This window comes from Chelmon rostratus, chromosome 15 (genome assembly GCF_017976325.1).
Source record: "Chelmon rostratus isolate fCheRos1 chromosome 15, fCheRos1.pri, whole genome shotgun sequence".
Classification (NCBI taxonomy): Eukaryota; Metazoa; Chordata; class Actinopteri; order Chaetodontiformes; family Chaetodontidae; genus Chelmon; species Chelmon rostratus.
This window is the reverse complement of record NC_055672.1, coordinates 26,412,671-26,434,254: the sequence shown is the minus strand read 5'-3', so window position 1 is coordinate 26,434,254 and position 21,584 is coordinate 26,412,671. Positions and strand designations below refer to the sequence as shown.

The 21,584-nt window shown below is 42.4% G+C and overlaps 1 protein-coding gene across 1 annotated transcript; it reads right to left on the bottom strand.

Annotated features, from left to right (window-relative positions):
* Window positions 1-639: 639 nt before the first annotated feature.
* Window positions 640-18,683, bottom strand: LOC121618764 (transcription regulator protein BACH2-like). Its single transcript, XM_041954355.1, has 4 exons — window positions 18,417-18,683; window positions 9,963-11,387; window positions 2,984-3,190; window positions 640-1,186 (listed from the first exon to the last, which is right to left on the bottom strand). The coding sequence occupies exons 1-4, from the start codon at window positions 18,681-18,683 to the stop codon at window positions 767-769; spliced, it is 2,319 nt and encodes a 772-aa protein (XP_041810289.1). The 3' UTR covers window positions 640-766.
* Window positions 18,684-21,584: the final 2,901 nt, after the last annotated feature.

Below are 21,584 nucleotides of genomic sequence, written 5' to 3'. Positions count from 1 at the left end.
AGCCTGGCTTACACAGCCGCCACAAATGAAATATAACAGGCTAATCAGAGAGCTTTAGAGGTGTTGGCAGGTCTACGAGCCTGGCGGTCTCGCCAAGAGAAAAAACATCGCGCCTACCAACACCTCTAAAGCTCATGTGCAGCGCAGCTGAAAATAAAAGTTGACAAAAGCCTGCTAGTTAGAACAGAGAGATTTCAGGAAATTCTCCCTGTTTAGTTACATCTACTATGAATAAAGTCCAACGTGAATGCATTCAGTACAGCCAACAGAGAGCACAACAGATTTAAGATTTAAAATTTGTTTGATGAGGTCGCCTCAGGGAAGCGACAGATGCTGAAAACTGATTCACAGGTCAAAGGTGAAAGATATAAACCGCCTGCATGTGCTGAAGTAACTATCAAGCTCGGACAGGACAGAAAAGTAAAGTGTATGCACATGTTAACAGAGACAATACTGAACATTCTGAGGAATTCCTGAGTTTAACCTCCCACGATGCAAGAGAGGGGGAGGGAAGCTGACAGGAAGAGAAAGTCAGGATGAGACAGAGGAGGAATGAGAGAGAGAGAGAGAGAGAGAGAGAGAGAGAGAGAGAGAGAGAGAGCTGCCAGTGCTTCTGTTTTATCACCAGTCCAAAAATACCCTATTGAACAGTATTGCTGATAAGACAACACTTGTGTCATCCGTTACAAAAAGAAAAAAATACTTCAAATATCAAGGTATAGACAAGTACGAGTGTGTCACAGAGCAAAGTGTTCGCCTCCGGACTCTAAGCACAGGCCTGTCTCTTCTGCTCCTCCGTTGTGCATTTCTCAGTCATTTCCTGACAGAAATCCACTGTTACAGTGGGGCTACATACTTCCTCAGTGGATCCGAGCACCGGCGGGCACTCTGGGTTCTCCCGCTCCAGACCCGACGCCTCCGCCCCCCCCTGACCGGGACCCACGTCGGACAGATACGCGGCGTTGCTCTGCCGCGACACGGGCAACCTGGGCCGGGACGAGCCCTCGTCAGAAGAGGGCGACGGCGGGTTGGACGTGAGGTCGATGCTGGCGGAGACGGCGGGGGGCTGGCTGCCCTGCACCTCCCGGCACACTTGCTGGGAGAGGAAGGAGAGGTTCTGCCACAGCTCTGACATACAAACCTTCAGCTGGTTGCGCTCGCTCAGCAGCTTCTCCTTCTCACACACCTGAGTTCACAAGACACGTCATCGTCAGGTCAGCGTTCCAGAGATACTCTGAGACTGTCGTCACCATGAGAACTACAACCACTGCCTCCACCATCAATCAATCTGTGGTTTACATCCATGTGTGTCCAGACTCATTATATATGTAGTGAATAGGAATTTAATAAAAGTTGTTATGTGTCTTTTTTGGTGAAATTGAAGCTCTCACCATACTGACATGTATTATTCCAGTGAATAATTTCCAGTGAGAAACATGTTGTCTTCACTTAGAGACTATTTTTCCAGAGGAGCACAGAGGACTGATACAGAGCTTCATCACATGGAGCAACAACAATCACCTGAAGCTCAGTATCAGCAGAACCAACGGGCTGGTGCTGGACCACAATGATTCAAATAGTGCTGCAGAGAAGCTACAAACTGTAAAATGCTGATGCTTCACACACATCTTCAACCCGGCAGCACAGAAGACCTCTACAATCACCACAGTTTCAAGATTAGTGTCAGCAATTCAGCAACTGGCCAAATGTGAAGTATGGTCACAATCTGCCTTCTTTTCCTGAGTGATTGTGCTGAATAATGGCCAGAAAAGTGTTTATGCTGAACATTATAATATCACAGTGAAGCTGACCTTTGACCTATGGTATATAAAATGTCATCACTTCATTTCATCCTGTGAGACAATTTCAGAAATGTTGTCATAATTAGTGAATTAATTCTTGAGTTATGGTGTGTGTTGTGATCCGTGATGCTGAACCACCAAAACCTAAATCACTAGATATTAAACAGGTAGCATCTATTGGCTGTGTGAATGCTGGCTGTTGTCTCGAATAACAACAGGAGATACTAGAGTGATGTAAAGCCTCTGTAGAGCTCTACAGGCAGGACGTTGGGGTGATTGTGTGATTGGGGATCACTGACAACTGTAATTAGCTGTGGTTTGTCAAAGTAGTTATTTTAACCCAAACTATTATGGCAGACATTATCAGTTTCTCTCTTTGTGTCAGCCATCAAAACCCAAAAACGCTAAAATGGATTGTTTTTAAAGACAATGAGAAAAGACATTTTGTTGTTTTGCATGGAGGACTTGTTGGGTATGTCTCCAGTTTGAAGGATGATTCCAGGGTCTCAACATTTAGGTCTTATTTTCACGGTTTCAATTCTCTTGGGTATAACGTTATAATCTTCATGTTAATTGCTTTGATCTGGAAACATGAGGATGTCGCGACTAAGTCCAGTGAGAATCACAAGCCGATGATCACAGTTTAGCCACAATATCAAAACCCCTTTATTACTTAGAGGTCACACTGACCACACCTGAAAACTGTAATAATTCATTTCACAAGAAAACTTTGATGGATGTTGACATCAGACAGTCTGGACGATCACTTTACTGTCCAACAGTGTTTTCTCATCATCTTATCATAACTGATAGAAATAAAAAAAAGGACCAAAGATTTACTAAACTGCAATGATCCTTTAGCCCTTACTTCATCAGACAAGCGCTGCGCCCCAGAAAACCACCAGAAGTTCATCTTCCTGGTGGTCAACAGCCGATAAAAACGTAAATATCAGTGGGAAACTCCTTAATATCTGATTTGTGACATTTCACTGCAACACAATGATGGGGAACAGTAACCAGTTGAAGCTAAACAATGAGACTGAGGAGCTACAGTTCTCCAACATGGCAGCCAGAGGGTGTTACATCCCCTAAACACACTCTATTCACCATGCATATGTGTGTGCATGTGTGTGTGTGTGTGCTTATCTACTGTATGATGGGTATTTGTTACATGCTCGTACCAGTTTGCGGATCTCGCTCTCCAGGTTCTGGATGCAGTCCAGCTTCCGCTTGCGACAGCGCTGGGCAGCGATGCGGTTTTTGCTGCGGCGGCGGATGTCGTGGATGAACTCCAGCTGCTCTGAGGTCAGCTTGTGCATCTTGACGAGGATCTGGAAGTCATTGCGTGGCAGGTTGGTGATCTGGTCCACGGGGAAGGGCAGCTTTACCTGAAAGGTCCACAGGGATTTATTTCATTTTCGAGCATTTTATCACTTGTTGATCAGAATGAATCACCTGTATCACCAAAGTCCCGTGCTTAGATCATGTGATGACAGCTGAACCAGCTCTGAAAAACTCTTTTAATCTGTGTTTAGACTCACAGTTGACAATATGTAATTACAGCTGAATACCACTCAAAGATAAGAGGACAGCGCTCTTTGTAATAAAGACGCAAGATGTAACATTATCTGTCTAATTTTAAAGTAAGTTGATGGATCAATAAAAAGGCCGTCTACAAAGTATTCATATATCCATAATGTCAAAATGTGCTAGACTGATATAAATGTATACACTGTAAATGCAGATAGTGGATATAAGCAGCCCTATGCATTATCCAATCTATATATGCACTTTATAAACCAAAGCTATGCCACTGGACCAGTTACAGCATTAAAATGTTGCTCACACATGAATGCATCATATTAATAATAATCCAATAATACTTTTTGCTTCTGCACATTCACTACAGTAGGATTTTGAATGCAGGACTGTTACTTGTAATGAAATCATTTTCAGTAACGAGTAGCAATCAACATCGCGGCTTCAAGCTGGCAGATGGAGCGCAGTGTGGTGTAACATCCACTAGGTGTCAGTGTTAAGCTGCATGTTGACCCCAGCAGCTCGAGCACAAAGAGAAAACAGGAGGAGCTCTTTGTTTGTCAGCTGCGAATGTTGATCCTAATTGTGCAAAATTTGAAATATGTATTAACACTTTCTTACTGATTATTTCTGTCTTAACTGATTGAATCCATTTAATTTAATTGATTGTTTGTTTAACGGGTTATGCATTATTTACATTTTTAATATATTTTCCTATGGAAGCATTTATTTACATCTTAAATCACTTTGTATGTATCCTTTTATGTTGTCATTCACTCTAATTAACTAATCTGTTTCAACCTCTTTAATTCTATCTCATCAATGCATTCATTTATCGCTGTGAATCTGCCTATTACGTGTTAGTATGTAGGCCTTCTTTCATTTATTCACTTGTTTGATTGATTCCTGGGCTCTACAGCAGGATCCTTACTTTTCAAATAGTGCTCATTTATTCCGTTACAGTGTTGATGAGTGATGACCACTTCTACCCCGTCTGCTGCATGTAACAGTTCAGTAATGCATGAGGACAGTCTGCTACAGCAGCCCATGTTGCTTTCTTCATACCAGCAGTGTTCAGCACAGCGCTTCCAGTCTACAATGATGACATCATTCACTGCTCTGACAACAGAGGAAAGGGAAAAGAGAGGCGAGCATGTGTGTGTGTGTGTGTGTGTGTGTGTGTGTGTGTGTGTGTGTGTGTGTGTGTGTGTGTGTGAGTGAGTGCGTGCGTGTGTATGGTGCGTTTAGGTGCTGCCTGTCCTTTACACTATAGACATCTATATTTAGCTCCACGACTTGCAGCAGTCACATAATAAGGTTGGAATGACAAAGTGAGCACTGGATGGTCATAAATCCTCTCTCTCTCTGTTCTGATTTCCATTTTTAACATTGTACACATCCTTTGAGACACTCTTACACTCAGTCACTTGCTGTTTTTTTAAATAAAAAAAAAAGTTTAAAGCATTCATATCAACTGAAACAAATATTTGCAGTGAACGGAAAACAGCTGACTGTTGTTTAAATCCACCCAAACAATTTGTTCAGTGTGATCAGACTGTACACACAAACCCACAGAGGAGGATTGGGGCCACATGATGTAATCACATTTGAATTCTGATATCAGTTTATGAGTGCTTTTATGCACTGGTTTCCTGGCTATGATCAGGTTTTTGGACATTATCTGTTGCACACGTAAACATCATATTCTGGTGTCAGAGACAAGAGCATATGCTATTTTTGACAAACCTGGACAATGGATCATAACAATGATCGTGTATAGGGACATGAATAACCAGGTTGTTCATGTTCTATGTAAACTTAACCTGAATACAGTGACAAACAGGGGAAGACTCAAAACCAGGATATCAGTGTACATGTAAAGCTGACACCGCGTATTGACCTCAGGGGTCAAAAGGGGAGAAAAGAAGAAAGAATGAAAAGGAGGTCTGAGAGCCCCGGGAAGAGTCAGTATTTTGGGATGTATTCAATATGTTTCTTTACTTTCTTTCCGAGAGTGAAGGCTAATATCACTCTCATGTCTGCTTGTTCGGTATGGAGCATGGAACGGGTTAGCCTAGCTTAGCATAAAGACTGGACACAGAGGGAACCAACTAGCCTGACTGTGCAAAGTTAAAAGAAACTACACGTACCAAGACCTCTAAAGCTCACTGATTAGCTAATTATATCTCATTTGTCTTGCTGGCTCGAGACAGACTGCAGGCAGTGTGGCCATGAGTCCTGAAACCACTCGCACAACGCCAGTAAAAGTGACATAGTGACGTTTTGGTCTCACACTGACAGCTCAGGTCCAAACTTTATGCTGCCTGTCTGCATCAGCTACCATGACAGACAAGCATGTGAAAAAAAAACACCTCCTGACCAATTAACTACGTGGAAAATCTGAGTCACATTTCCTACAGGATCCCAGTACAAAATACTGCATCCGTGGGACCTTTCTAAACACAGACTTCGCTTTACATGTCCATCTATGATGTTGGAAATGTCGCAAATGTTGCATTACCATCATCCCAGGCTTTTAATAAACACATAGATTTTCATACTGTCAGTCATAAATGAATTTACAGGTTTCTGTTAACCTGCCAGTGTTTGTTTCATATGATGAAGCCAGATAAGTCAAAGAGAGCCTGACTAGGTTACGTGGGCCCTGGTTATTCAATTAACTGTTAAATAATCAGTAGAATACTCGATTAAGACAACATTCAAGCACCCCTGAAAAACAAATCTTTCAAATACTTATCACTACTAAAGCAAGACTTTAACAAGGAGGAAAAAAGCAAAACGGCAGAATGTAAAGTGTGTGTGTGTGTGTGTGTGTGTGTGTGTGTGTGTGTGTGTGTGTGTGTGTGTGTGTGTGTGTGTGTGTGTGGGTGGGTGGGTGGGTGCTTGGTGGGCTGGCCTAATTGGAGAGGGCAGATCTGGGGTCAAGAGTAGCAGATGGTGGAGGGAACATGGACAGGACACCTTCCACCTGCCTACAGGGCAACCTAGGGTGTGTGTGTCCACTCTGTGTGGGTGAGACAACTGGGTCAGGACGAAGAAGTAGGACAGACGCCTCACACACACATACACAGATACGCTCACAGAGGATATTAGCTTTTTTAGATTTGTTAGAAGTGTAGTATTACAACTAAATTCTACTCCACATTTATTTTAGTGTGTGGGGTGAGTTCAAATTAATTTAGTCATGTTTTTGTTTCAATATTTGAAAGTTGTATTTTCAGCTCACATTTCCAAAGGTGAAATATGGTGACTGTTTGACACTATGTGCTTTTGTATTCAAGTATTCAATTGAATAGTGATAGCGTTCAGACTGATAATGCCAGATGCCTTTTTAAATACACTCAACTGCCAGTTTATTAGGTACATCTAGCTCAACAAATGCAGTCTTATACAACAGCTCTGCAGCGAATCCTACCTTCATGAAGGTTACACTGTTCAGTGAAGGCAGGATTTATTACAGGAATCATTCTCTGTGATCCATGAATGTCAAAATTTCATGGTAATAAATCTTGCGATGAACAGAGAGCCATGCTGCTGTGATTGGATGTGCCCTTTCTGTTTCGTTGCCCGATGGATGGTCATATCAGTAACAAACATGTTCCCAGATGTAATTAATGACACATCTGCCTTTTCAATAACTGAAAAGTCCCATTTATTTTAGGATAGTGAGAATTGCATAGCATTAGCCCGAAAACTAATTATTAACCCATAATTCATGTTTGTTTGTGGGGTTTTAACATCATGACTTTAAACTCGGTTTCTACCTTTCTTCTCTCTTTTCATGTTGGCATACACCACTACAGTAATTCTAATAGCAAACAGTGTGCAGCTCAACAGGTCTCTATGTCTGATTGTCTTCACTTTGTTGTAATCTGACTCACTCGTTAATCAAAACATCACATAACAAGGAGGCTGACTGGTTAGGTCACTTACAAAGACGGATGACTTCGGTCAGTGTCGTGAACGCGCCAAACTTGTCAGTGTGAATATAAACAGCAGATGGAACATTTGTAAGATGTTCAGACAGCAGAAATGGCTTACAGTGAGTCTACAAACAGCTCTACACAGTGCACTATACACATTTAGAATTGTTGTAAAAGAAATAAGGAGAGCAAGTGTGTAGGTTTGACCCCTGTCAAATGTCTATTTAGAATAGCTGAGCACCTTATCATACATTTACATCTGCAGCACATTTCCACTGACTCATCTACAGACCAGAGGCCACAACCACTCGCGTCTAATAAAGCTAATATCCTCTCTGTGCACATGTGTGAGCATGTGTGTGTGTGTGAGAGAGAGACTCATCTCACATCTCATGAGATATCGCATGTACTTAGGCATCACCATGGCAACCATACAGCCCCTTTAAATCCAAGGAGTATGTGTTGGAAGTGTTTTTGTCATCACTCATGAGAGAAACGCTGTCTAAGAATAGGCCCAGCTGAAAATCACACCTAGAAAGTGCTGAAATATCATCGATAAATGCTATTAACAGGAATGCGTGCTTTCAAAGTTTAGGTTAGTAAGAAGCCACGTACTGCTTAGAGGTGGCTGATACTTTGCTAACACAACATACTGGTGAATTGCACACCTTGTCATTTATATGTTGTACAGTGAAGTCTGAGAATGGGCAACTTCTAAAAAAGCATAATTAACATGCATGTGTAGAGAATTACAAAATTAACACTAATCAGATGTTATTGGTTAAAATCAATAGTGCTGTCACTGTGATTATTAACAGTCTTATGGTGACATCAGTACACGTCTTAGCTTGACATTCAATTTAATAGTCTCAGAATAAATTGGGCTATTCAGAAATGCTAAAAGGCTATTTGCTGTTTGTACGGTTTGTGTATGAGTGGACAGTGGAATGTTGCAGGAATATGCAAAGAGCCATGCTGATGGGACATTCTGAGCCTATTCACAGTCTACAGCCATGATGCCTCTGTGAGGCTGGACTTAAGCTGTCAGTGACAAATATTTTCTGTCACTGACTGAAATTTTTTTTTTTTATCAATGATGGAGAAATCTGAAGGCATTTAGACATATTCCCTGCCAAAACTTAAGCACAAACAAGACATGTTTTACAAATGCCCTACAAGTCACTAAGACACACAGTGTGGTTTGCAAATACAAAATGTACTTAGGAAACATACATATAATTCTGCAAAGACATATTACTAATGCATCATGCAATGCATCAAGAAATATGTGACTTTTGGCACCATCACCATCGCCAAAACTGCAGTTCCTCAAATGGCCACATGAGGCTGGCTCCAAAAGCCAGTCAACTCCCAAAGACCACAGGTTTAAAGTAATGCATAATTGTAGGCTTGGTGACTTTGAGTGTCAGCTAGCTGCTAGGTTTCAGCATCCAGGCTCCATTCGGCCCACCTCAGCTCCACTCATGCTCCGCCTCTTTTGGATTAGCCAGGAGTCAGGCACTGCCAAGATGCCTACAGCCCACTGACACTGAGCGTCACAGTGGCTCTTCAGAAACCTGCAGGTGACGTTACTGAAAAGATTGTGCCAAAAGTCACCGTTTTCTTTTGTCTTTGTAGGACATATTCTTTTGCACTCGTACGGCATGTTGTGTATTTGTTTGATATGTAACTTCAGTATTTGCAAAACAAAATGCATTAATTTAGTAATGTTGCTTTACATTTGCAAACTGCACTGTGTTTGTTAGTGAATCATTTGGCATTTATATTGGTTTGTTTGCTTGATTAGATTTGGCAGGAAATTAGCTCCTAACATGACATTAAGTAATTCAAACGCTGCACTGTCAATAGTGACAACGAGCTCCAGTCTAAGTCCGTACGGACCAGCAGGTGACATGTGCTCAACTGAATTTACTGTAAATGCTTTGTTCATATTTTAATTGCAGTTGTTCTTATGCATTGACATGAAAAGAAGCCGCACCGTCGGTGGCTCTCTTCATCTTTTCTCTCCATTATACATGCACAATCTGTAAGTTTGTTCTGTATATTAAATGTTATTGTAATCGAAATAATGCAATGTCTTATTATCATTAAAAATATATACTTAAAATGATGGGTAAAAATGATTATGACTGAATTTGACCCTGTCCATGAACATAACTGACATCAAGAAAATCTAACTCTGCACTGAGCCCTGCTTTCTTGACCCAGTTTTGTTTTCATTTTGGCAAATCTGCATCATGAAAACTTATCCTGACTACCTACCAGCAGTTTCTGGTTTTAGCAGATGTTAGCTTCTTGTAAGCTGCTGATTAAGTGATATTAGTGAGTCCATTCACTGATCTCATGACTCATCTCTATTTGTGCTACTGCTACACCACATTTTAGCAGTTAATATACAAACATTTCAATGGTTTTAGAACCAAAGTAAAACAAGAAATAAACAAATGGCCAGACATGTTTGTTGTTTCCTGCTAGTGATCATATTCCACTTGCTCTCAGTCAGACTGATGGTGTTTTTAAAAAAATGACTTATCATGGGAAAAGATTCAACTGTCAGTGCCTGGACTTGCTAAGTCTTAAGAGTGTCTCAGTTTACCTCCATGCTAGCATAAAGGAGACTCCTGTGCAGGAAAGTATATTAAAGGACCATACCAACCTCAGGGCCAGAGGCTCTGGAGATGCCACTTTCACTGTCCCCCTCTGAGAAAGAGCCTGATTCATCGCTGGAGTTGCCACCGCTGGCACCGAATCCCTGTTCACTTTTGATCTTGGTGCAACCCTGAGAGAAGACCACCTCTCTGCTGTGGGGGTTCCTCTGCTCCACTACCCCAGCTAGGCAGTGAGACAGTCCAGAGGTGGAGCCTGAGTGCGGGGATGAGGAGAAGTCAAACTGTGGAAGGCTGGAAGGTGAGCTACCACTGCCTGTGTCCTCTGGGTAAGAGAATGATGAACGGGAGCTGGAGGTCTGGGTTCTGGGCTCAGGAGGAGGGGAGTGGCCTGATGTCTTGATGGGAATGGGGCAGCTGCTGGTGAGGCATGAGCGACCAGAAGAAGGAGCTTCTACCTGCATCAGGGTCGAGACTTTTTCTCTGAACTTGTCATCCATGTAAGAATGGGCCAGCATTTGACGCTCGCCGGCTGCTGAAGAGAAAATGACGCTGCATCTGTCTAGCTCCCCCTCATGTTTAGAGGAGGCGGCTTTGGACACTGGCCTTTCCATGTTCTTGCCAGTCAGCGCTGCTGGTATGACATCTGCAATGCCGGTCTTGAGGTCCACTTGACCCAGAGATTCCCTCTTATGCCTCTGCCTGTCTTTGACCAGTTCCCTGTAGTGGTTGAGGGACAGTCTGTTGGTGAGTAGCTGCTGGATGGTGGTGCTGGGCACGCCACTGAGATCCAGGCCACCTCTCTGGAGGTAGGAGCGCAGACAGGAAGAGGGTGAACCTCTGCTCGGAGAGTGCTCAGCTGCTACTGGGACCCCTTCTACCTCTAGCTCCATCTCCAGTACCTCCTCAGTACACAGTTCTGGGTTGCAACCACTCCTTTCAGCTCCTTCTTCCTCGAACACGAACTGTTCCTCTTTGATCCTGGAGGGCGTAAGAAGAGTTTGTGGAGCAGCACTGCTGTCCGCGAGCTGTGAGCTCACAGGGCTGACTGAGGTACGGTTGGCCAAAATGGCATCAGCAATGCCATGATGGTTTTCTCCATTGTGCTTGGTGTCACAGATCTGGTACTGATATTTCCTGTATTTAGGACATTGAGAAAGGTCAGCGGGAAGTGATGCAGTGCTTGCTACATGATTGGTCTGCTGCCTTGTCTCTGAAGAATCATCCAAAGATACGGCCTCAGAAAAGACTGTGTCCCCGGCCGTGATGTCATCAACATAGTCCACCTTGCTATTACTGGCGTGTTGGTCGTCATTCTGTAGCTGGGCTTGAAGGAACCGGAAGCAAGAGTCCTCCAAGTTGTGGACACCCAGGAAGTCAGCACACAGGATGACCTCGTGGATGTTTTCCCGACTTAAAACCAGCTTAGCTGTGTAGGCAAACTGGAGTAGTGGAGCAAAACCCTTAGCTGTCACCTGTAGATAGGAGAAGAGAATAAATCTCAATAAGTGACAGATGAAAGAATGGTTTTCATGTCAGCATCCACTTAAAAGTGAGCAAATGTTACATCAAAAAGATTTCTGTTTGGTGGAGCAGCAGCTCCAATCAAAGGCATCAGCAATGATAATATCTGACGTGCACAAAGTCAAAAACATTATGCAGGCCAAACTCCCCGATTGCATTTTATTGTTTCTTATACAGATCTGAGCAGTGCTGTCAAAATTGTAAGCATTGCCAGACGTCTACCTAACAGCCCCCAACTTCTCCAGGGAAATCAAGTCCAGGGAGTGTCTGGGGGCCCTTCTGCTGTAGGAGGCTATTTTTACGTTTCAAGTCTTTTTTCGTTGCTAATACAGGCCAGGGGAAATCACTGAGGGGGTGAAATGACCTCTAGTCTTAACTAACAGTTCACATGGTAAGTTTAGTACAACCCTGTTTCCAGAAAAGCTGGGACCCTCTGTAAAATGTAAATAGAAACAGTTTTTGAAAATGAATGAATGACATTTAGAGTTTGATGACAGCAACACTTTTCTATAAAGTTGATAAGGCTCATGTTTACTGCTCTGCTGCATCACTTCTTCTTTTAACAACGCTGAGGAGACCCACTGCTGTCATCCTGAAATGTTTTCCTGTTCCTGCTTGATGTACGATTTCAGCTGCTCAACAGTTCGAGGTCTCCTTTGTCGTATTTCACGTTTCATAATGCTCCAAACATTTTCTGTGGGTGACATGTTGGGACTGCAGGCAGGTCAGTTTAACACCTGGACTCTGACACCATGGAGCCGTGCTGTTACAATAAGTGCAGAATGTGGTTTGGCATCGTCTTGCTGGAATAAGCAAGGCCTTCCCTGAAAAAGATCTTACTTACTATGTTGCTAGAAAACCTGTATGTATTGTTCTTTTATTAATGGAGGCTTCACAGTGTGCAGGTTAGCCATGTGCTCAAACCATCACAGATGCTGACATTTGAACTGTGTGCTGATAACAAGCCGGATGGTCTCTGTCCTCTTTAGAATTTCAAGTTTTGACTCGTCAGACCACAGGACAGTTTACCACTTCACCTCCGTCCATCTTAAATGACCAGAGAAGGCGCTGCTGTTTCTGGATCTGGTTTATATACGGTTTCCTCTTTGCATGGTGGAGTTTCAGCTTAATTTTGCGGCTGCAGTGATGAACTGAGTCCATGTTCCTGAGTCCATGCAGCGATGTCCTCTACAGAGCCCTGTCTGTTTCCAATGCAGCGCCGTCTGAGGCCTGAAGATCACGACCATCAATATTGGTTTCCGGGCCAAATTTCTTAAGATTCTCTGAAACTTTTAATGACATTATGTACTGTGGACAGTGACATCTCAAAATTACAGCTTACATTGTTGCAGTATTTTCCAGCGAAGTCTATCTCAGAGTGGTGAACCCCTCCTCATCTTTACTTCAGACAGACTCAGCCTCTCTGGGAGGCTCTTTTTATACCCAATCAAGTTACTAACATGTTGTTAGTGAACTTAATTCATTGTGAGATGTCCATCAGCTGTTTTCTTTTGGCATTTCACAACTTTACAGTCTTTGTTGAAACATTCTGCTAGCACCAAATTTAGAAAAAACAATGGAATTGAATATATTATCTTTGTGCTATTTTCAATTAAACATGGGGTTTCAATGGTTTGCAAATCATCACATTCTGTTTCTATTTAGTTATTTTGGGAACAGGATTGTATAATTTTCACATTTCCACAGCACTAATATTATCAGTGCAACAACAAAGTCATGTCATAATCACCACTCTGCTGCTCTGCTGAGTTTCTCTTTTATAAAAGAAAAAGGTTTTCATAATTCATAATTTCTTCTTATCAGTGTTGAGCAACAATTTGTGATGTTTTTTTCACATTTAAAGCGTACCTATAAAGAAAAGGCTGCAAGACATTTAATGTGAAGACTTTCATTCATGGTAGCTTCACATCGCTCTGGGTAAAAGGTAAAGTGGGATGCCTGACATGACTGTTGCTGCATAGATGCAATTAGTGCGAGGGAAATGGACATTACACTGAATGTATCAAGACAACATCTAAACATGGGGGAAAGGTTTGATTTTGCATTAGCTGGAGAATGAGGGGAAATAGAAATAAAGGCCTAGTTGTCATCTTTGTCTAATTTGTGGCTTGATAAAAATCATCAAATTCAGTACCTCATATCACATGCAGCCCAGCAATTTCACACAGACAATTCTCCACACGCCTGTGCAGGTCTCTGCCACGGCAGAAGTGTAGCAAAGGTCACATGTAAAAAGTCAGCAAATGGAGGGGCCCGCCTGAGCTGTGACCGACGGCTTGTCTGTATTTCCAGCTTTTAGAGCTTCAGATACATTTGCACAGCTCTCCACTCGCATTTGTAAATAGTTTCAACAAAGAGGTGGTGAGCTGCAAATGGATGAAACAGAATTTTACCCCACCAGCAACCAATCCACTTTTTTCATAGTCAGTGTTATTTGCCATTCCCACTTTATTAATCTTACATGTCTTGTCTTCTTGCCTGGATCCTTTTGCCCCCCCTGCTTTCTTCTTGTTCCCTACAGAAAGCACGTCCACTACGTGCACTGTGCATTCATACATGTGCATGTGATGGAGAGGATGCTGAGAGCGTGTGCTGCTCTATGCATGTTTGCTCTCTACGTTGCTGTGTGTGCATGTGTGTGTACATGAATATATGCGTGTGTATGTGTGTGTATACTGGTGTGCATGTAAGCCTATTTTCAGCTAGCGTCAGCAGCTGCTGCCTCCTGTGCAGAAACACATCTTTGTAGGCGCAGAGAGCAGCCAGTAGAAGCTGCACTCCACCCTCATACCAATCTTACTAATGAGAAGCAGCTGAGAGAAAGGTGGCATTCGAGAGAGATAGGAATAATCAATGACTATGATTGATTATTAACCACTTAACATCTAGCTTTGACCTTCTCTTTCACCTTAACTGGCTATGAGGTTAAAAAAAAAAACAAGTTATTCCACAGTGTCGGACAATATATTATATATTCTGTATCATCTTGAAGCTGTGTGATATTAACACTGGCAGAAACAGCCTTCTGTCCATTTTCTCCCAATTCAGCCTGACATATTTGGTGTCTCTTGGCAAATACGGGATCTTCCCTGGAATTTAAAACAGTGCTGTTGGTTTGAACGTTTTTACACTGGCCCATTTGGCTAATCGATAAGGATTAAGATATGAATAACAACTCTCAAATTCAATTGGAAATCAGACGATTTACACAGAGCTATATATAATGATTTGTTTCAGCTTGCTAGGCTCTTTACATGATTTGTAGAAATTATAGCTTTGACAAAAAAAGGTCAGTAAATTCTTCAGATTTATAGTTAATAAATGTGTTGCCTTGAGAATTATACCCATGGCAAAAGTGGTAGTCATCAGCCATGATAGTTATTATTTTTTCCACTACCGAGAGAACATTTACTTCTCTCTCCAGTGAACTGTGAGCATGACACGACTGACAACAATGCACTATGTTTCGATGGCTGGGAAACCAAGGAAATCAGATTCGAAAATGCGTTCACAAATACACAGACTGTCTACACTGGACGATCACACCAGCATGTAAAAGAGGGACATTTTATGACTAAATCAATTCCTTTCAATTACAGGAGTGAAGTACACACATTAAACCGCAGGCAAATTGATTGAGCTGCTGGTGTGACCAGGCCTTAACACAGAATCAGTGTAGTTGTGTGGTTAACTGGGAGGAAAGAGGCTCGAAGCAAGAAGCAAGCTTCAGGTTGCAGCTACTTGCATTAAATGGGAGTGAAAAACGAGTCGTTATGCAGCAGGTGAAGGGAGCTTAACTGATTAATATCGAAGTGAATGGGTTTTATCAGGTGCCCCCTGCACATGAGAAAAAAAAAAGAGTGGTGTTTACAGTTTCTAATTCAGTATTCTTTATTGCCCTGACAGTAAATGTTTTTCACACACAGCTGGCATATAGCTGTGAGCAACACTGAGTTCCAGTCATTGATGAGTGTGTGAGTGACCAGGCAGCAGACAGGATGTGGAAAATAAAGCTATGCTTACAATCATTAGGGGATGGAGTTTGAAGTGGTGGAGGCCTTTGCGAGTGATTACAGCATAAGGTAGAGCCACACAGACATATTAATCAATATGACAGTTATGGGCCATTATATGGTAACATCGGCCCCTGGGATAAAGAGCTGTTCCCTGATCAGCCCCAGTGGTGAATGGAAGAGGCTGCGACTAACAAGGTAACTGCTTTGATATTCGGGCCCAACGTGTTTTGAAGAACAGATTAGTTTGTGTCAAGCCTCCTCCTCTTTTAGCCTTGTTTATGCCAGGAGGGTCAAGTTGGCTGTGTGCTTTTGTCCAGCACCCTCCAGCCCCTGCTTCACATTCATACTGTCCTGCTCATTCACACTGCTAGTCGCACACAATTAAAGGCTATAAAGAGGTCTTTAAAGGTCCACTTGGTTGCCAAGAACTGAGACCAGATTCAAGCTGGGTCTAAGGTATATAGCACAGGATAAGAGAGTAGGGTTCACTTCTATTTGTGTTGGCTCTGTGTCAATACTGTAAGTCAATCTGCGTTTCATTACGCTCCACTGGCTACTTGCTCCTTTAGTCACTTCACTAATGCTCGCCTCAGCACCCACCTGCCTGAACTCCCTCATGTAGGTTTATGAGCCTTCTCATCCACCACAGTCTGCGAATGAACGACGGCTAGTCCTATTGTCACTGCGAGGCAGGAAACCCTTCCCCCGTCACACACACCACGCTCTTTCCCTGCATCCTTCTCTCTCTCAAAAAAGGAACTTAAATGTTATTTAATACAAAACGCTGCCTTGTGGCATTTGTGTGAGGTGGAACGTGGAACCGAGCGGACCGTACCATATTTGTATGTCACTTTGGACAAAATCATTTGCAAAACGAAAACGAATGCAAACGTTATGTACATATGTGTACTACCCGACTGGATCAGACTGGATTCCCTAGCAGCTCTGATCATGCCGTGCTTCATCATCATCACAAAGGTTTTGGAGGCAGACATAGTGTGAACTGTGCAGGAAAAACGGCACGTATTATTAACTGGTGAAGCATCGTGCCAATGTTGCTGCTCTCGCTATGTTTGCATCTGCTTAAGTCCTCAGGTTTAATCATCCTCAGAATCTTTGAAGATGAGGTCTCTTTTATTGAGTCGGAATGTATGCATGCGGGGTCCAGGTAGGTTTTCCATTATATGACATGATGATACATACTGTGCACGTTATTTATCGTAATTGCTGAATATATGGATCATAGACAGGTTGAGGACAAATCATAATGTTTCAGTCATGAGGGGGGTTTTTTTGTCTTTTGTTTTTGTGATAAAAATGTAATAGTACTTTAGGGGTAGGGTTTAATAAGTTTACACTTCTTCCTACTCCCTTTCGCTCATGTAATCTGAGATCAGCATGAACTGAAGAAGGTGACTTTTTTTTCTTCTTAATTCTTTATTATAATTATTATTATCACTTTTTGTCTGTTTGCTGTCTTTCTTTGTTTTGTTTTTTTACATGTTTGAAATAAAGGAATTAATCAATCAATCAATCAATGCCACCATAATGTTGGGTATAGGAGGTATAAATACAACAGCAACATCACAAGTTACATTAAGAATATTTATACTCTTTAAGGACCATATTCTTGTATGGGATTTCTAATATCACTTTTAAGTGATGCATGTAAGTTACTAAACTATACAACATATGTTCTTAGTCCAAAGAGATATAAGATATAAGAGAACTAGACTTCTGCTTCTTCTCCTCTTGACTCTGTTATTAGGCTTTAAAAAATCCAGCCTTGACTGGAGACTTTAGCCAATCACAGGTCATTTCAGAGAGAGGACATTCCTATTGGCTGTTCCACAAACGCAGATCCCTTCCAAGCAGCAGCCTCCGTTGCCATGGGGAAAGTGCCAAAAACTAAACTTCCTTGAATGGTAAAAGCAGGTCAATCCCCATAGACCCCCATATTTAAACACTAAATAACACCAATTTCACAGCAGAAATAAACATGTTTACAGCCTTTTTAGCCTCGATAGCTAATTTCCCCGTTCATGACAACTGTATATAACGTTCCCGTTTAAATTCTATTGAGGTTAAAAGTTCTGCGTAATTATAGGCATGGCTGCTTTAAATGACAGCCAGCCACTAGGTTTCAGCAGACAGGCTCCAGTTGGTCAGTCTCAGCTCCACCCACACTCCACTCCTTTGCCCATTTTTTGATTAGTCGGCAGATTTGCGAAGTCAGGCGCTGCCAAGATGGCAACAGCCGGAGTCACTGTCACTGAGCTTCACAACAACTCTTCAGCAACCTGTGGCTGACGTCATAGAGACTACGTCCACGTTTTACACTGTCCATCTAAACTAATCTCTCATCCCGCTGTTAGATGGCATTGCAGCTACCTCTGAAGCCGGGGGCGCTCTGCCAGGGTTAGGGGTGGCAAAGCGCCACGAGGACGTCTTGAGGTGTGAGAGACCGGAGTCTTGGTGAGGCTCACAAAGCAATCCACTCCATCTCCGGCTGCAGGTGTGTTTGGTGGAAGGAGCTTAATGTAGTGATCTACACTCTTCCATTGGGAGACAGAACGTTAATAACAGCACAGCAGACTCTTTCTGTACCCATACCCCCCATACGATTCACTGCATCTCATGGACTAAAGAAAGCACAGTATGGTCAGGCTGAGGCTGAGCTGCTCTGACTTAGTCCCTGGTATAGGACAAGCACCAAAAATCCTATCCTGTCCTAATGCAGTTCTGTTGGTTGTATTTGCTACTGGTTGCATTCCCCAGGATAGGGAATGTAAGATGTGGGTGTCTACCCTGATGAATGAACACTTAATCAAGGTTATTTTCCCAGACTTTGAAAGTTTGCGTTCCCCTGTCACATTTCTATTTAAAACCACTTCCTTTGGAGTGTTCCTGTTTCTGTTCTCTCTTCTCACTGTGGTCCTTTACCTTGTCCGGCAGGTTAATGATTGGCTCCACTTCGCCCAGTGAGCCGTTGTGCCCCAACAGGGCCTGCAGGAAGTAGCGGCTACTAGCAGCGAGGACGGCCCTGTGTGCGCGCACCTCCCTTCCCTCCACCAGTACGGTCACGTCGCACAGGATGCCCTGCCGCCGCTGCTCCTCCAGGCTCAACAGCACATTGGAACAGTGGACCTTGGATTCATACACGTACATGGGCGCTGCCGCCTCACCATCCTGCTCCTCGCCTGTCGACATCACTCCCTCTAGCACCCTGCACAGAAGAAAGAAAGAAAGGACATGATGTCAGCTCCACATGACAATCAAAGCCGACCATTTCAGTGTGTGTTCACCCTGAAGAGCCTACGAAACTCGAGGAATTCTATGAGGTCCTTTTTTTGGAGAGAAGATATATCAACATAGTGCAAAATCTCGTGGTCTACTACCATGAACAGTTTGTTTGGAGCCAGATCACCATGATCCTGACTAGGATGGGAGGCAACATGGTGGCAAAGTATAGTAGGACTTTAAAATGGCCACTGCTCCTCGATTTGAGACAAAAAATATGTGAAATGGAAACGAGATGGCTGCTAACATTAATGAAATTGCTGAAATTCAGAAACATTGTGAATTTGTAACAATAGAACATGAAGAGCCTGCTAACATCTGTTAGTGTGTCATGTATCCAGAATCAATCCCAATCGCCCTCGAGCCACCGTGGCATCATGTGCAAACGCTGCCCAAGCAAGAGCACTGGCAAGCCCCTGCCAACCAACAACCATCGCTGCAACCAGAAATAATGAGCACTTTTGGGAAAATGGTGAAACAGAAAAGGACCCAACCAGTGAAAACCTGATGAATAACAAATTTGTAGTATTTACTCTTCAGTCTGACGTTTAGAAAATGTGCATCTTGTACTGAGTCATTTGAGTGTTAAGTTGATGAAGCATCAGTGAACAGCATGAATTCAGTACCTTCCAGTCCCACAAAAATGCCAAACATCATCTGCTTCTAGTGTCTCAATGTGAGGATTTGCTATTTTATTATAATATCTCATGCATGGCACTGGAACCTTTCCTCTAGTACCACAACAACCAGCTTTACGTTGCAATGATAACCACCTGCTCTCTTTTGACCTCAACGCCTTTCTGACAGAGTCTCAGACATTTGAACAGAAGAAGGACCCCAGAGGGTAGTTATTCACTGCAGGGTTACCACTATACTATACAACTATAAAATATGTGTACAAAGGTGTATATAAGCATATGTATATACATGTATCTACAAATAGACATTAAAGAAGTCGATATATATAGATATAAAGCAGGCCTCCACATTGACTACAGGCAGCTCTGTCCATTGTGCTTCATTTCAATGCTGTGGTACATAAAGCCCTGACACAGACAGCTGAGCATGCAGTCTGTCTGTGTCATCAGCCCTCAGTGTGTGTGTGTGTGTGTGTCAGCAGGCATTGAGGGGGCTGCTTTCTGCTGATTCATGGCTTTTGAAAAGGCAGAGCCCAGCAACTGGGGGCTTGCTGAAGTAGTGTTCTGGCTTTTCTCCCTGTGGCCCACGGGCCAATCATCTCAGCATTGTAGATCATCTCCTGCTCCCCCTCAGGAGCACTTCAGGCTCAGGCCATTCTCTATTGCTTTTCATGATGTTTGCAAATTGTTCACTATTTGCCCACTGCACTACTCTGTTCAGACTTCTGAGCTTTTCTGCCTGCTGGAAGTGAAAACAGAAGAGAGGGAAAAAAAACATTCACTAACATCGCTCTTTGTGTCTAATCATCTACTGTATTCCTCAGACTATTGGCTTTGCTTTACTCTTACTGGATTGTACTCTACTGTATGTTATTTTACCCTGCTTTTGACCTCAAACTGTGGTCCTAGCGGCGTGATGAGTCATGGTATGGGTGACTTGTGGTTTGGGTGTCCCACTGACTATTTGTTTTAAGCCACTATCAAACACAAAATAACACGTAACGCTTGCTCACAAACATTGCAATCTGATGTGATCGTACTGTTGAGTGAGTAACCATTAAGCACTATTTTTTTAAACATGTCTTTATTGAATTTTCCACAATAAACATAGTCATGTAGCAGTCAAATAGACATTAATCAAAAGACACATAACAAAATAAACAAACAAAATATTTGAGACTTCCCCACTTGAACAGGCAGCATATAACCTTCGACCTTTACTTATATCCCACGGTACATCAAAAATTCACATCTCTTCACAATTATATACTATAATTTACAAAGCATCTTCTATATCACCATGTTTAATAAACTCTAAAAATCTTTCCCAAATGTCTTTAAATTCAGAGGTTTTCTCCCTGATAGCATAGGTGAGTCTTTTTAAAGCCAGAGTTGATATTAGATTACTCAGCCACATACTGAGGGTAGGAGTGTTCGGACTTTGAAGTTCTTAGCCCTCCGAAAAGGCTTGACAGGAAGCACACAGTGGGTACAACTCGTGTTATCCTTTGTCTTCTTTTATTTTATAACAAAGGGACCTCAGGCGACACAGTTGTCACAGGTCATAAACCTAGAATGGTTAATCAAAATAAGTTACATATAGTAACTTTTTTAATGTAAACAAATATAGACTTTTTAATATTTATCAATCAAATATACTCCTATGAATTAAAGCCATGAACTGAAATACACACAGCAGACCCAAATGATTCATCACAATATAACCATTAGCAACTAACATTTAAGCCAAATGCTAACAACAGCCAGCTAAACGCTAGCTTAGAAGGCTAACGGCGTTAGCTTAACATGCTAACCGGCGATGCTAACCGCGAGCTAGCAGTCAACAACATTATCTCACACTCATATCACTCTCTAAGACTGCCTAGCAATGAAACGAATACCAAACGATATATTTTTATGTTACACGTTGTTAGCAGTCTGTTTCTTTAGCTGCAGCTTACCAATGGGGCGTGTGCTTCTGCCAAAATACGCGACACAACTGCCGTAAACGATAAATCATGAGGACCCTTTCAAAATAAAAGCGGGAGTACAAACTCTTAAAATAAATTAGCTAGATTCACAAATAAAGTTCAAATAACTAAAGTCTTGACAAGGAGCATTAACATTTTTCCAGCACAGGGCGATTGAGCGTCTAGCCTGTAGTAGACAAACA

What these genes read in the sequence shown, in the direction of transcription:
- LOC121618764 (XM_041954355.1), bottom strand. Translation starts at nt 18,683, where the DNA reads ATGTCGACAGGCGAGGAGCAGGATGGTGAGGCGGCAGCGCCCATGTAC. An exon ending in TCATTAACCTGCCGGACAAG is followed by an intron (nt 11,388 to 18,416) that starts GTAAAGGACCAC and finishes TCCTATCTACAG; the next exon opens with GTGACAGCTAAGGGTTTTGC. An exon ending in AGAGCGAGATCCGCAAACTG is followed by an intron (nt 1,187 to 2,983) that starts GTACGAGCATGT and finishes TTGTGAACTCAG; the next exon opens with GTGTGTGAGAAGGAGAAGCT.